The sequence below is a fragment of the Montipora foliosa genome, chromosome 4 (genome assembly GCF_036669935.1).
Source record: "Montipora foliosa isolate CH-2021 chromosome 4, ASM3666993v2, whole genome shotgun sequence".
Taxonomy (NCBI): Eukaryota; Metazoa; Cnidaria; class Anthozoa; order Scleractinia; family Acroporidae; genus Montipora; species Montipora foliosa.
The window spans coordinates 34927397-34943135 of NC_090872.1; the positions used below are offsets into that span (position 1 = coordinate 34927397).

Here is a 15739-nt window from a genome sequence, read left to right on the forward strand (position 1 = left end):
TTTTCGTTTAAGCAATGCTATTGTTTTTCAGTTTTTCAAGTTAGAGACGCGGCCAAGTAGTATTTTTCTTCCCACTTAACATAATTTGAAAGATACTCCTGCAAACAAGTGAGAACACTTCTCAGCCAAATGCAATGTTCAGTCCTCAATCTGGTGATAGCTCACGGCTTCGAAAGTCGGGCACATCGTTAATGTTCGTCAGAACACAACAAAATCCGACAAATTAAAAAAGTACTCTTTCATAGCTAAGGGATAGTGGAGGCGGAGCTAGAAGCTAGAAGCATACATATTAATTTTATGAACAAAAGGGCTAATTATCTGCTCATATGTGCTACGAAATACAAAACACAAATTTCGAACGGTGTCCCTTTCACTATTCTTGACTTTTAAGCTGAATCACTGAATTTACGTTAACAAGAAACTTTTGCAGGTCAAAATTTCATGAAAAGTTGAACTACAAACTGAAATAGAAATAGAAAGAAAGCATTTTTGAATTTTCATACAAATTACCTCAAAAATCAGTCGCAGTTTAAACTCGAATTTCCAATAATTGTAAGAAGTCTTGTCCACGCTCTCAGTGTCTCGATTAGATGAGTGTTATTTCGTCTTCATTTTGCACGCTACATTTGTGCACTTTTCCAACCAAGATGCCTTCAAATTGAGAAGTTAAAGTTGACAATTCACCCATTTTCGACACCATCTCCTTTAAAAGGCGGCCAGTCAGCTTTCAAATTTCGCGCTCCAGCGCATCATTGATTATGCTAATCCATGCATAATCATACGAATATTAATAATGTCTGGCCATTCTGCGCTATGTGAAAAGAAGAGAAATGAAGGGTAGTTCTAAGTATCTGTGTCCTTGAAGTGGATCAGAAATGTGTAGGTTGATGTCCAAAAAGGGTACGGTTATGGTGGATGTAAATCGGAGTGGCGGGTGAAAGTTTGAAACAAAGTCAATAAAGGCTTCGACTTCCTCTCTTTTACGCGACGCCGCCTCCAACGATGTCATCAACGTATCTCTTGTGTAGCTGAGAGGTGAATCCTGAGTACTGTTCTCGGATCTGTTGTTCACATAACCAACGAATAAGCAGGTATAGCTTGGACCCATTTTGCACCCCATTGCAACACACTAAATTTGACGATAGTACTGGTAGTCGTTGTTAAACGAGAGAAGAAATTCAAAGTTCTAGTTCCGCGATTCTTGTGAGCGTAGATGTGGAGGGTTCTGGTTCTTTTATTTCGCGTTTATCCAAGAACTAAGTAAACGCTTGTAATCCACAGTCACTGGGAATAATTTTGTAAAGGGACTTGACGTTCATGGTGAAAAGAAAGCGATGTCCAGGATCAGTAGTATCAAATCTGAAAGATTCAAATATATGAAGAGTGTTGACAAAAGAAGCCAGGACTCCATCAAGGTAAGCTGAAATGTTTTCAGTAGGGCAACTACAAGCAGAAACTATGGGTCGACCAGCAGAGTTGTTGGGTTTGTGTATCATCGGTAAAAGAAAAAAAAAGTGATGTACGAGGTGTGTAAACGACGAGATGTTTGGCTGAAGGTGGTTTGTAGTGCGCAAGAAGAAATCATGACATTGATCGTCGTTTTAGCCTTTTTTTGGTACTCCTGGAGAGGATCCGTACTGAGTCTTTCGTAAAATCTGAGATCGGATAGCTGTAATAGATAGATCTAATGAGGTGCTTACATACTTCTCCCTGTGTGGTTATCTTCGTGCTTCCATTGAAAAGGATCTACGGAGGTCACAAGCATCAAGCGTCCTGATGCCCTACGCACACCTGAGCTGAGGGTCAGCTCCAACGACAGAGTAACTCTTGCCCTCACATACCACCCTTTCAACAAGCAAATCAAACACTTTCCATTTCAAAACTTCCGCATTCTATCAACCGACCAACAGACTCGTCATATCTTCTCGCAACCACCTGTCGTAACTACAAACGCGATCTCAACCTAAGAAACTTACTTGTACACTCAGATAACCACGCACGTAGTGATCAGAGTGGCTCGCTCGCCTATTATCCACGTTGCCATACCTGTGCTTACGTCACTCTCACTTGTTACATCTCGCTGAAAAACGTCCTCACATGGTCCAGAGGAGTTCGTTTCTAACGTTCAAGATCAATCACATCTTGTTCGTGTGTCCGCCTTGATTATTTGAAACGTCCACCGAAGAAGTGTGAACTCTCCCAATGTCTGTTACAATAAACTACTTTTTAAACAAATCACTTGACTCACCTCGTGCCGGTATGTAAAAAGTTGTTGAGAAAATTCATTGGTCTTCGAGCAACTTTTATCCCAGCCGCAGCCAGCGTTTGTTCAGGTAAGATTATATTTATACGACATTTTTAAATTTATATAACCTCAGAGATAGAACCACCTCCCTTGCTTACGTACCTTAGGCCAGTCAGTCGCATAACAGAGCTTAAGGTCCGATTCAAACGTCGAACTTTTCATGTGCAAAATCTAATGCAAATGAGCGAAAACAACAGATTTTTATCGTTTGCATTAGATTTGGCACATGAAAAGTTCGACGTTTGAATCGGGCCTTGTAAGTCCACACAAATAGGCCATTTACCCAGTTCATTTCAGCTTACGTTAAGAGTAGTTTTTTTAATTTGAGTGAAAAGTGAATCTTATTTCGGGATAAGGAAAAAATGCAATTGGCCTCACCATGAAAAAGAGGTTGAAGTGAATTAGATAACTTCTCGTCCTTGCAAGGACATGGAATTTGATGCACGTCTACCCAACGAGACTTCATAGAATAAAATGTGTAGCACTTGTAACTGTCCTATCCAAACAAGCAAATTCACTGTCTGGTGCCTTTTCTAGCTCTTATGACCTTTCGAGAGAGACCACGAAATCGGTTACACTTGAAGTGCATTCGAGTTATCAATGCTTACCGGCTGAAGAGATATATGACCAGCTCAGGAACGCTCCACTGAAAATCGATCCATAGTAACACACTAAACCAGTTCACGTTGTTTGAAGAATTGTGGAGTTAGAAATGCTGATTCGACCAATCGTTTCAAAACTAATATTTGTCCTTTAATTGGCACGACAATGTGTACATCCAATAATTGTAGACAGTTTTGCCTCCCTAACCCTTGTGAATGCGAGTGTTTGTTCCACTTTCCTATTCTTCAGACACACTCGTCGCGTTTGGAATGCACAATTGTCATGATCAAAGCAATTTTTTATGCCTTACTCTAAATTACATTTTCGTTTACCTCAATTAAGGAGGCTCAAATCAGTTTGAATACTTTCAACGAACTGTACTATTTGGAAGGATTGAATCTACCAAACTCTTTCATATGAAACACCAATAGATGCCTCACAAAATGCACTCTTTAATGTGACGTACAGGTTAGCACGGCGACAAAATAGCTATCTAAAAAACAGCCTATATTTTGTCTTTAAACGCATATATCTCAAAAACAAAGTGGGTGACCTCCACTGTTTATTCCTGGAGAGTTATACGTTATTAACACGCTAGGATAAAACGTTCTGCAAAGTTTAAAAAGATTCACTGGAGCAGATTCATTGCCACCTTTATTAAGGTGGCTTTAATCCGCTCCAGAGAATTTTTTAAAAGTTGCAGAGATTTTCGTCTTTGCTTGCTAATCACTTACGAGCAATAAAAAATGGGGCGTTTTTAGATGGTTCTTTGGTTACCATGGTAATTTATTACGTGACATTAATATATGCATCTGGTTAAGCAATTGCTAGTGTTTCATACGGTACCATAACATTGCCATTCAGTGAAACAGCGTTAGAGTTAATCTTTCTATTAAAACAATCATCCATATTCAATAGCTGTTTTGACCAATCGGATGAATTTCACTACACTACCTAGTAATTCACCCAACAAACCTAAAAGCTCGGGGAGGGATTTGAACGTGGCCCCAGCGGTTTAAATAGATGAACAATGGAATGCAAATGAACTTGAAGCATTATATAATGCAACCGCCTACTTTGTTGCGTTCCTGGTAGCCTTTGGAATGCAGACGGTCTTCCAAGTCTTTTTTCTCTTGCTCTTGCGTCTTTAGGCTGCCTAATTAAATTGTCGTTTTGGAGGCATTTTGGTCTCGGTTCAAGAGCCCTCAAAACACTAAAACAGAGCATTTTTACGCTTACCAGCCAACGTGAATAAAATTTTTATACATCGCTGAATGACATTTCTTCGATTCCCAGGTGAACTGGACTGGCGCGTCTTTCTATGTAACACTAGGTAGTTACTTTTTCTTCATTGGTCAGGGTGTTTTTCGATTCCCAGGCGAACTGAACTAGACCGCATGTCACGAAGGAATGGTCTTTTTTCCATCACGATGGTCAAAACGGCTATTCAATATGGAGGAGTCATGATTTTAAGCCATTTAAAGCACGCGAATTTTCTCTTTTTGTGATAGCTATCCCTACTGGAATAAATTTTACTTGCGCGCTGCTTTGAATTTATCTCTTTAAAGAATGCCCAGCGTGCAACAACCGTGAACGACACGAGATAAACACTTGAATTTAAGAATTAAATGAATTCTAAATTTAGCTGGAGTCACGTGAGTGGTAAATAATTAGCGAGCAAAGTTCTTTGGACGCTATTATTGTTGTTTATTGTGACTGCAGAGAACGTCAGGGGCTACTACTAATTGCTCTGCTCTGTTAAAATGAGTGGAAAGCCAGTGTTGAGGGATGAGGGAATGCTCAAAGACATCTTCCAGCTCTACGATACATCTGGAGGTGACAAGATTGAAGTGAATAAACTTGGGCAAGTTTTGAGATCGGCGGGGTTAAACCCGACTCAGAGCGAGGTCCACAAAGTTGAACGCGATGTGGGGAAGACAACTGTGTCGTTCGAGGAATTTCTCCCCATCTATAACTCGGTGGCTCAGCACATGGCAAGTGTGACAAGCAAGGCGACCCCGGAGCAAATTGTGGATTGTTTCAAGCATTTTGATCGAGACGGAGCTGGCAGTATCTCTTCTAGTATGCTCCGTCATGTTCTTACTTCGTTGGGAGAGAGGTTAACCGATGAAGAATTTGATGCATTGACTACAGGGCACGTGAGCTCGAAAGGAGAGATCAATTACGAAGTATTTGTACCAGCAATTATGACAAACATTGACTTTTAATCAGACAAGGAGCCCAAGTACAGCGATCGTTGATGTACTCTTTGATCTCCAAGAAGAAAGTGGAGAACGTGAAAGCGATTGCTGAAAACCAATATCGACATAATATTGGCAATATTGGCATGACACCCAGTGTTGACCTTTCAAACATCTGGATTCATGGCATTTTAAGACCTTTTATGAATCAACACTAAGTGTTAATTAGTCTTATACTAAGGTTATCGCTTCTCTCAAAAAGTAAGAAAACTTCTTGAGAAGGTTGGGCTTATCTTTATTGCTCTTCAAAAATAAGGGAAATATGGCAATGTTTAGTTGAGCGTGTAAATTTCACGAGTGAACTGTCGACAGCTTATCTTATATGTATTAACCTGTCCTAGCCATATGTAAAGATCAATTAGAGATATGAAATGTATGGATAGATAAATATCTGCAGTGTTTGCATACAGAGTGTTTTAACCATCGTATCTCATTTCTTACGCGCGCATACGTAATCGACTTTATGGCTGTCTGCTGCTGCTTACATGGTATGGTCGTTCAGCTTTGCTGATTATAATTAGCTTAAAGCCCATTTCCGAAAACAAAATACAGGATGGCATACGTCAATTTAAAAGCGCTTGAAAAAAATATCTACAGGATTTTTGCAAAGTAATCCCAGTTTCTGGTTTATGTCTAAATAATTTCACGTGATAACGCTTTTTTATGGCAGAGATGATGAGTGACTGCATCGGTCCATAGCAGAAATCGGAAGCGGCAATAAGCATATTGTTTATTTGATATGCGCTTTAACCATGGAAAAGGGACAAGAATGCGATCCATGGGATTTTACGGGCAACACTAAAAGCCGGAATCCGGAATCCGGAAACCAGAAACATCCACAAATCGCGAATCCGGAATCCGGAAACCAGAAACATCCATAAATCGCGAGCACTACAGCAACTCATCCACTGAATAGATCACTACCAGTCCACTGGATAACTCAATTGGTGTTGCAAGTGTTTATCCGGTGGATAGCGTCATCCACCTTTTGAACAATCGAGGCCTCGTTTCTTGTACATCTTGATTATCATCAAGTGGAAATCCCCGTCTCAAAAGAGACATCAAGTAAATGAATGGATCATAATCGAAATTTGTTTATTGTGCACGGTCAACTTTACATGAAAGTAATAATGTTTGAAATTTATTAAATAAACAAAATTGTCTTTCCTTCCTTTAATTGATTGATTGCGGGAGGCTTGGTGGCAACATAGTTAGTGTGCTCGACTCCGGATCGAGTGGTCCGGGTTCGGGTTCTAGCCGGGGAAATTGTGTTGTGTTCTTGGGCAAGACACTTTCACGGTGCCTCTCTCCACCCAGGTGTATAAATGGGTACCGGCAAATTTAATGCTGGGGGTAGCCCTGCGATGGACTTGCATCCCATCCAGGGGGGAGTAGAAATACTACAGAAACCGGAGATATAAAGCGCCGGCATGATGGGCCTTTCTAGTAGTCGTAACAGAGACTTTACCTTCCTTTGATTAGGTTCTATGTATGTCATTCTCATACTATTTCCTTTAGCTATCACCACATCCTCCAAAATAGGTGATTACAAACGGGCTATGTCACGTTATTTTAGGGTGTATAGGGGAAATCTTAGTTAATCACGAGTTTAAAACTCGAAAATGGTAATGTAGAATTCCTTTACTGAGCCGTGCGAGAGGTCGTGAGTTCAGTTCCGGCCGGACCAACACTCAGAGACTTTAAATAACTGGGGAGAAGGTACTGCCTTTCCTTTGTAATTACATCCACAAATAGTTAGACTTTCGAGTCTTCTTAAGGACTATGAAGACCTATCAATCGTAGGCCCCGTATCACAACCCTTGTTCATAAAATCCGACACACTATTCAAAAAAGAGGAGGGTACGGTCCGAGTTTCCGGTGTTGTGTTGTGATATCAATTCTCTCGCAAATATGTGGCAGGGTTAGTGGCGCTGTTTCAAAAAGGCTTATGATGTATGAGGCCATGCAAGCAAAACCAGTCATAAGTCAAGGGGGGCGTTGCTGAGTGCTGGAGCATGTAGAAGTATGTTCGTTTTCCCTTGTGTCAAATTGTTGTCCTCCGCGACGCTGTGTATCAAAATGGGGAGCGAATTCCATCACCTCTGAATCCGTCCTCGCACCCTAATTAATTCGTTGCAAACCTCACCAGGCTTGCGGATCAATTCATCTACAGTCAATTCTCTTTTTTCAATTCCCGATGGTGTCCGCTTACCATCGGGAATTGAAAAAAGCGTCCGTTAGTAGAGGTCTTCGCTTACGAGAATTATTTCCATAACGTGACACTTCAAATACATGTTGGACTCTTGTTCATGTCAAACGAACGGACAGCATGCTTTCACGCGGACAAATGGAGATTTGAGAGAACCGACCCCGCGGTTCTGTGCCAAGAGTCAATAATTATACGTAGGGTGTCCGCTTAGGAGAGACGGTAAACAAAAGAAAATCCAACTATAATTTGAAGAGTCCGCGTCCGTTTACGAAATAGTGTCTGCTTACGGGAATGTGTAAATACAGAGTTGGTATGGAAAAAAGTGTCTGTAAAACTAAGTAGAGCTGTGGTTAGCGCGAGTTGACTGTCTTTGCCAATAATCGCTGTGACGGCCGCAGAAATCTTCCGCGCACCGGTGGCTCAGTTGGTTGAGCGTCGAGCTATCACGCGGGAGGTCGAGGGTTCGAACCCCGGCCGGATCAACACTCAGGATCTTAAAATAACTGAGGAGAAAGTGCCGCCTTTGTAATTTCGTCTGCAAATGGTTAGACTTTCAAGTCTTCTCGGATAAGGACTGTAAACCGTAGGTCCCGTGTCACAAATATCTTCTCTATTCATAAGTTCCCTGTGGGACGTTAAAGAACCCACACGCTATTCGATAAGAGTAGGGGATGAAGTCCCCGGTGTTGTGGCTGTCCTTTTCTCTCCAGCAGAAGTGGCCGGCTTGGCGGTGATGTCTCTAAAAAGGCTTGTGGTGTATGAGGCCACCAAAGCAGAAACAGCCACAAGTCAAAAAGGGACTTTGCTGAGTGCTGGAACATGTAGATGTAGATTTGTTTTTTCTCAACCGCGTTTGATCTAACCCTTTCTAGGTTTCTCCATAGAAAAATGGAATTCCCAGAAACATCCCAAAACTATTAATCCATTACTGAACCTTCACCGGATCTGTCAAGCTTTTCCAGGGCAGTAAGTATTAGCCTGCGAATACAGCCGCCGCAGGCTAACTAAGTGATTCACTGCGTTATGAATTTTTCGCCCCTGGGTATGTACAGCGGTTCTCCTTTCGAACGGTAAAATCACTCATGCATATCGGAAGGTAAAAAGTAAGTATTGAGAGTATAGATCGTTTTCACGTGACGTCATCATTTTCTAAAATCCAAAACTAAAGAGCCACGAAAGTTTTTATCCTCATCAGGCATAAGGGCGGTAAATTTGTATCCATTTGCAATTTTAAAGCTCAATAGCGTGCTTCGTTTGGAAACCAGAGCATTTTGAATTTCTGAGTTATAGCGGTGCGTGAAACGAGGCGACGATCGAGTTTATTGAGAAATATATATTTATCTCATGGTTTTGAGCCTTTTTAGTTTTTAAAGCATTAGGAAAAGTGCTTAGGTAAATGAATGTCTGTTCAGTACAGATAATCACTCGCCTAGATAGCCAAAGTAAGTAACAAATGTTGACACTATCTTCCGGCCGCCATATTGGTGCACCACAGATTGCACCAACATGGCGTTTTCATACTGGGCTCTGTAAATTTCTGCGAAACATTTCGACGAATATCTGAAGTTTGGCGAAACGCACAGGCGTAAAACTTGGAGAAGTGTCTTCTTCACTTATCTTCTACAACATCACGAATTCTTGACTTTTTCCACTGGATGGTTTTCGATTTATTTTTTTATTGCGTGACAGTGAAAACGATCTATTGTAGAGTAGAGTATTGGTCAGGAGACTTGACTATTAGAGTGTAATGTGAAGTGCTAGTTTTCTACCCATATGAACCATGTGGGCGTTAGCCCTACTAATGGAAATGGGCCGACACAAGGACAGAGAAAAACTGACCATGCCGGGTTGTCCATAAGTTGTTCGGCCACTTTTGAGCAACTTTTCTGATTTCGAGCAACTTTCAATCCTTCGAGCAACTTTTCGGATTCCGAGCAACTTTCTTCTGCTTTGAACAGGTTTCTTGCCTTTTAAGAGATTTCACAACTTCAAAGTGCTTATTAAAGTTCTCATATTGGACATTGGTTGCTTTCATCATGATATACCTTTTGCAAACAACATTTGCACACTATCCGACACCATTCCTTCACTATTCCTTGGTCTGGAGAATACGGCTAGTGGTGGTCTGCCTGTGGTAGTTTTACAAGGGTCAGCGGATATGGTAAAAAATACAAAATGGCGGAGCTGAACGATAGTCCATGCTCGAGTGACCATGATGAATTCACTACTTGCACAATCCCATAATACACCTCTATTACCCCTCAAAACTTTTGCATAACCATTGTTTGCAATTTCTCCAAGGACATGAAAATGTCCCAAGAAAAGTCGAAAACAATGCTTATGCAGATGTTTGGGGGGGGGGGGGGGGTAAAAAAGGTGTATTATGGGATTTGTGCAAGTAGTGAATATTCAGATCCTCTAGAAATAGCACCTAGTGCCGGAGCTAGGTTCTCAGCCCCCCACGAATGCCATCCCAGCTGGTTCCTTTCTTTTTCCACAGTTCTTCTCAACGTTTCGCTCGGCCGGCCTCGTCTCCTTTTTCCTTCAGGTGCCCACGTTAGTGCAGTCCTCGAGATGTTACTAGGACTAGTCCTCAATATGTGTCCTATCCATCGTCATCTTCTCACTAGGTTCAGTACTCCAGAAAAAGCTGGTATTTCCCGGCAAAGAAAGGTGCAAACTAATCCAGCAGAAAGAAAGAGAATCGTGCGCGGTTCAGTCGATCTAAATGTGTTCTCGTGGGATAGAGTTAAGGAGTTCAAAGACCAGTGGTGCCAGGAAATCTTAGATGTGACGCCTGCAAAGAACTTGAACCTCTCTTAAAAAAGACGAGCTCTGTCAAGAAGCATGTATCATCCGTGAAGCATATCAAATCACTGGAGAACATAAAAAAAAACAAGTAGAAAGATCAGAATATCAAGGATCTCCTAGGAAAAACACGTGGGGGAGCAAAAGAATCAACATTACCTGAGGACATGAGACTATCGCTACGACCTAGTGGAAGCCTTAGTGAAGGCGGGTATACGTATTCCCCTTTCAAAAGTAGACAGTCTGCGGCAATTTCTTGAAAAATATGGTCATCGCTTAACATCTCGCACCCATCTGGCGGAATTTATTCCCTTGATTCGTTAGAAGGAGATGGACTATCTTAAATCAGAAATAGCTGCCAATTGCCCTTTTTCTGTATTCTTGATGGGAGCACCAGGCTCGGAGAAGCGTTAGCAATTATTGTGCGCTTCATTGACAGAGATTGATTCCATGCCTGGCTGTAGAGTATGGAATTCAACCAAACCAGCTTCTAGTAGCAATGCGAGATGGCGCATCAGTAAATAAAGCTGGGTTGCGTCAAGTCAAGTTTTTATTTTCCAACATTCTTAATGTGACATGTTTCTCTCACACTATTGACAATGTTGGCAAGCACTTTGCATTTAGCGTCCTAGACACATTTTCTAGGTGTTGGAATACAATGTTTTCTTTTAACCCAGCTACTCGGCTATTGCGGAAAACAAGAACTGGGACAGCGATGCGACTTCAGTCCAATACCAGATGGTGGAGCAAGTGGGAAGTCCTGAATCAGGTGATGGAGTTTTCGGCGATGTAGAGCCTTTCCTAAGAGAAAACGAAAACCTTTCTCCTGTTTGTCGTGCAGGCCTGTTGGAGCTTTTTGATCACCCATGCAGTCACTGCTAGAGACGTAGACATTGAGCTTGCTGCTATAAGAGACGCTGGCCGTCACTTTGTTAAGGCAACATACTATCTGAAGGGGATGGTCCATTAGTATTTAGCTGCTATGAGCGTTTGTCAGCATTAGCCCAAGCAATAGCTATTGGATCATATCCCAACACTGAGGCCAAAGCTCACGAACATGCAGGTGAAAATATGGTGTTGTACAACCAGTTGGTTGCTGAAGCAAAGGCATGCATCAACCTGGGCTTCCACTTTTACCAACAGAAATTCAGCGTACAATTGCATCATATCACATATCATATCATCATATATCTTTATTTACCCTCGGACTTTTAGAGTAGCTTGGTGTAGCTAATATCTCCGAGCATTTACCCTCCCAACCATGATACACCACAGAAGACAGACCACAACACCGGGAACTACATGCATGATACAGTCCGTGCATTTGAGGCTGCAGACTTATGCTGCCCAATGCAAGTGCAAGCGCTACAGCCAACTGCAGCCTCAGTTCAGGAACTGAAGCAATTTAGCTTCATTACTGATGCACAAGTTGTACAGCTTGTGGAAGAGCTCTCCAACTAGTGGATCCACAGACTACTTTGACAATGTTATGACGAAATTTATTGTCAATAACAGGACAGACGCATGAAAAACTGACATGAATTTTTACAATAACAAAAAGGCAGAGGGGTCAAAATTAACTCAAAACACGAGAAGAACGCTAGACAAAAATGCGAGAAACTTCAATCTGACGCGGGGAATATCGCATAAATTATAAATTTATGTGTCTGTCCGCTTATTGACAATAAAAATTAGCCAATGAGCGCGCGAGAATTTTGCAGTCATTGAAGTTATCCTACAAGGCTATAATTGAAAGACTTCAAGCACTCTATCCTGGTAGGTTTGGCGCAATTAGCTAGAGTTGTAACAGCACTTTATTCAGGCCTTGATTTATCAATCTGAATCATGGAAAGTTATGTTTGTATTGACTCTTTGTCTTGATTGATAGAGGCACGGGGACTCAGTTCAAGAGGTATCAGAAGACACTGTAAAGAGAGGAACATCAATATTTCAGCTGTACGCTGGGTTTCAGAGGAATGTCTGGAGGAAATGGTCTTAAAAAATATCGAACAGGTATCCGAAAATGTTTGCAGACATGTTCAGGTATTCAGTTTACTCACAGGGGGCCCATTCGTATGGGAATAAATTGTTGTTCGTGTTCAGAACAAAAAGATGTTTAAAATTAATAGTTCCAGGGTTTAGAGTTCAATGTTTCTCTGAAAATATGCTTACCCCTCACCCCGGCCCTTCAACTGAAACTCATCCAAAAGTGTTTCTTTCACAGTATGGACACACATACGGACGGCGAATGATGCAGGGCACCCTTCGGTATCAGCTGCAACAAGGTTCACGCCATCGAGAAATCAGCCAGCGACGAAAATCAAATATGCTGAGAGAAATTGCTACCAGTGCCCACAACGATTGGGCACGTGACTTGCTGGACATAATAAATCCAGTACCATAAGTTGCATATGGACCAAAATGAAGAGCTAGCTCAGGAGTTTGGAGTCACCCACGTCCGTGCTCTAGACGGCTGTAGTAGGATGGTTCTCGGATTTATTACAATACGCAAAAAGGACTCTGTTCTTATTTCTTAATATCTATTTCGGTAGTTGTACCTTTTAGACTTGTTTCAGTCAAACGTAAACCTTCACCTAAGACCACTACATATTTGTACTGTATTTATGACCTCTGATTTAGAACCGAGTTACATTTAAGAAATAGAAAACATGTACCGTGTTTCTATCGAGTTATAGAAATACGAGTGAAAGTTTGGGAGAACGAGAAATGCTGTGGGAACACGAGCCACAGGCAAGTGTTTCCACAGCTTTTTCGAGTGTTAATCCCCAACCACACATTTCCTTTCAATAATCTTCTTTTGTGACTAGTTTTTATTATACTTGATACAGGCCTCTTCTTCTTCAGTTTAGTTTATTTGATCAGTTGCATGTTGATCGTGGCATATAATTTTGCCTCTGCATCTTTGTGCAGGATCTACTTAAAAATAGACGTTATGATAACAGCAGAGCCCCTTGGAGGCAAACAATATCCACCAAGAATTACAGGGAGGGGAGACTTTGGCCAGAGGAAAACTCCAGAGTAAAATTCCAGAGTAAATGATGCCCTCAAAAAGGCACTCTGCATTATAAAAGAGCAAGAGATCTTCGACATGGAAGACCCTGTGGTTAGTTTTGCTGTATCCTGACTAACCAAAAACGTCAGCAAAGTGGGATCTGAAAACTTGGTAAATTCTTGGAACCATCATCGAATTCCAGGTGGGTGGTGGAACAGTAAACAACCGCATATAAGAAGAAGTGGATAAACAACATCAGGCTGAGATTTGGCGTGCTATAAAGTCTCATGTGTAATGTTACGAGTGCTAGTATTTCTGTCGGTTACAAAACAGATCATTCACTAATAGACATCAAAATAGCTTTACACTCCAATCCAAGAGGTCCGGGTTTCTGGAAACTTAACACCTCCTTTCTGAATGAAAATGATTATATAGGCCAAATTCAAGTCTAGTTATTAAAGAAACTCACGAGGAATATCGACATGGTAAAACTATGAACGACGCCTTGTTGTGGGAGATGATTAAACTCAAAATTAGAGAGCATTCGATAAAGTATGCTACTACTAAAAGAGCCAAAACCGTACGACGCGAAGAAGAACTCGAGAAGGAAATTAACACCTTGCAACATCTTATCGACACTCAGAATGAAAACAACGAAATTGACATTGCTGATTCTTTCCATAATTTAGAGATTAAAAAAAGGGAATTGGAAGAAATAGTTGAGTACCGGACGAAAGTGATGATAAATATGATCATATTTTTTTTGAAGAATCAACACATAAGAAACTAAACCAAGACGAGAAGGATGTTTGTGAGGGCCCCTTGACGAAAGAGGAATGTTTAAAGGCACTTAACGAAATGGAATGCAATAAAACACCGGGCTCCGATGATTTACCGACCGAATTTTATAGAATCTTTTGGAACGACATTTCTGACTACCTGCTCAACTCCTTTCACTATGCTTATCTCCGTGGGCAATTGTCCGTATCTCAAAAACGAGGCATTATTAAACTTATCCCCAAAAAGGACACTGAACTTTACTTTGTCAAAAATTGGCGTCCAATATCTTTGTTAAATTGTGATTATAAAATAGCGGCTTATTGATAACGATCAGACTGGTTTTCTTAAAGGCAGATTTATTGGAGAAAATATTAGACTAATCGATGCCACTATTAACTGCACAAGCTTTAAAAACATTCCTGGACTATTGCTATTCTTTGATTTCGAAAAGGCTTTTGACACAGGATCACAAAAATCTTTCACTACCTCTCTAAAGACATTAGAATTTTTCAGTGAAGTATCTGGCCTCCGTTTAAACCGTATAAAAACGGAAGCCTTCTGGATTGGTGGTAAAGTAAATAGCGAGGAGAAACTTTGCCCTGAAATCGAGCTGAAATGGATTAGGGACAAGGTAAAGACTTTGGGTGTATGGTTGTCAACTGACCCGGTAATAACGATGAAAGAAAACTATAACGAAAAGTTAACAAAACTTAAGGCAACTTTGGGCTGTTGGGAGTTGCGTCGACTTAGTTTACTTGGTAAAATAACTGTATTAAAAAGTTTAATAATCTCGCAACTTGTTTATATTTTTTCACCTTTGCCAACAGACCAAAGAGTAGTTAACGAAGTTAATAATCTCTGTTACAAATTTCTGTGGGACGGCAAAGGTGACAACATTAAGCGTGATACTATGATTAGTGATTATGAACAGGGTGGACTGAAGATGGTTGATGTAAAGATTTTTAGCAAGGCTTTGAAGGCAACTTGGATTAAGAAATACCTCGACCAAAATAACCAGGCAAAATGGAAACTTTTTTTTGACCTGCAACTGCAAGATCTCGGTGGTGCTACCTTTTTTAGGGGTAATCTAAATCAAAAAGATTTGTTAAAAGTTGGAAAAGTATCGGACGTTTTCCTGCAAGAAATACTACAAATTTGGTCAGAAGTTACTTTTGAAGACTGCATGTCCTCTGTCATCCAGCTACGGTCACAGCCTCTTTGGTTCAATTCTCTTGTACGAGTCGAAAATAAACCAATGTACTACGCACTATGGGCTACTAAGGGAATTCAGGTTGTCAGCGATTTAATGGTTAATGAGTCCACTTTTTTATCTGTCTCAGAATTATTTAAAGACCGTTTTATTTAAAGACCAAGTTTTCTGTCTTTTTTTGGAGTCATCTCGGCTATAAAGCATTTGTGGGAAACAACCAATGGGAAAAACCTAAGCGAAGTTTCGGACTACAATATGTTTAGTGAAAAAGTTCTGATGGCAACTAAACCAAACAGAATAGTGTACCAAAAGCTTGTGGAAAAAAAAAGAAAGCAGCCCTTGAATAGTCAGATGAAGTGGTTAGCAGATTGCCTAATTGAACCAAACGAAACTGTGGACTGGGTCGCCGTGTATCGAAAACTCTTTGAATGCACCAAAATCTCTAAACTTCTAGTATTTCAATTTAAGTTGTTCACAGGCGATTAGCCACCAATAATTTTCTGAAAAAAATAAACTTTATTCATAACGATCTCTGCAGTTTCTGTCAACG

General features: G+C 40.8%; 1 protein-coding gene across 1 annotated transcript; it reads left to right on the plus strand.

Annotated features, from left to right (window-relative positions):
• The first annotated feature begins 4671 nt into the window (after positions 1 to 4671).
• Positions 4672 to 5136, plus strand: LOC138001260 (myosin-2 essential light chain-like). The gene has a single exon (XM_068847907.1). It carries the CDS (start codon positions 4672 to 4674, stop codon positions 5134 to 5136), a length of 465 nt encoding a protein of 154 aa, XP_068704008.1.
• The last annotated feature ends 10603 nt before the right edge of the window (positions 5137 to 15739 follow it).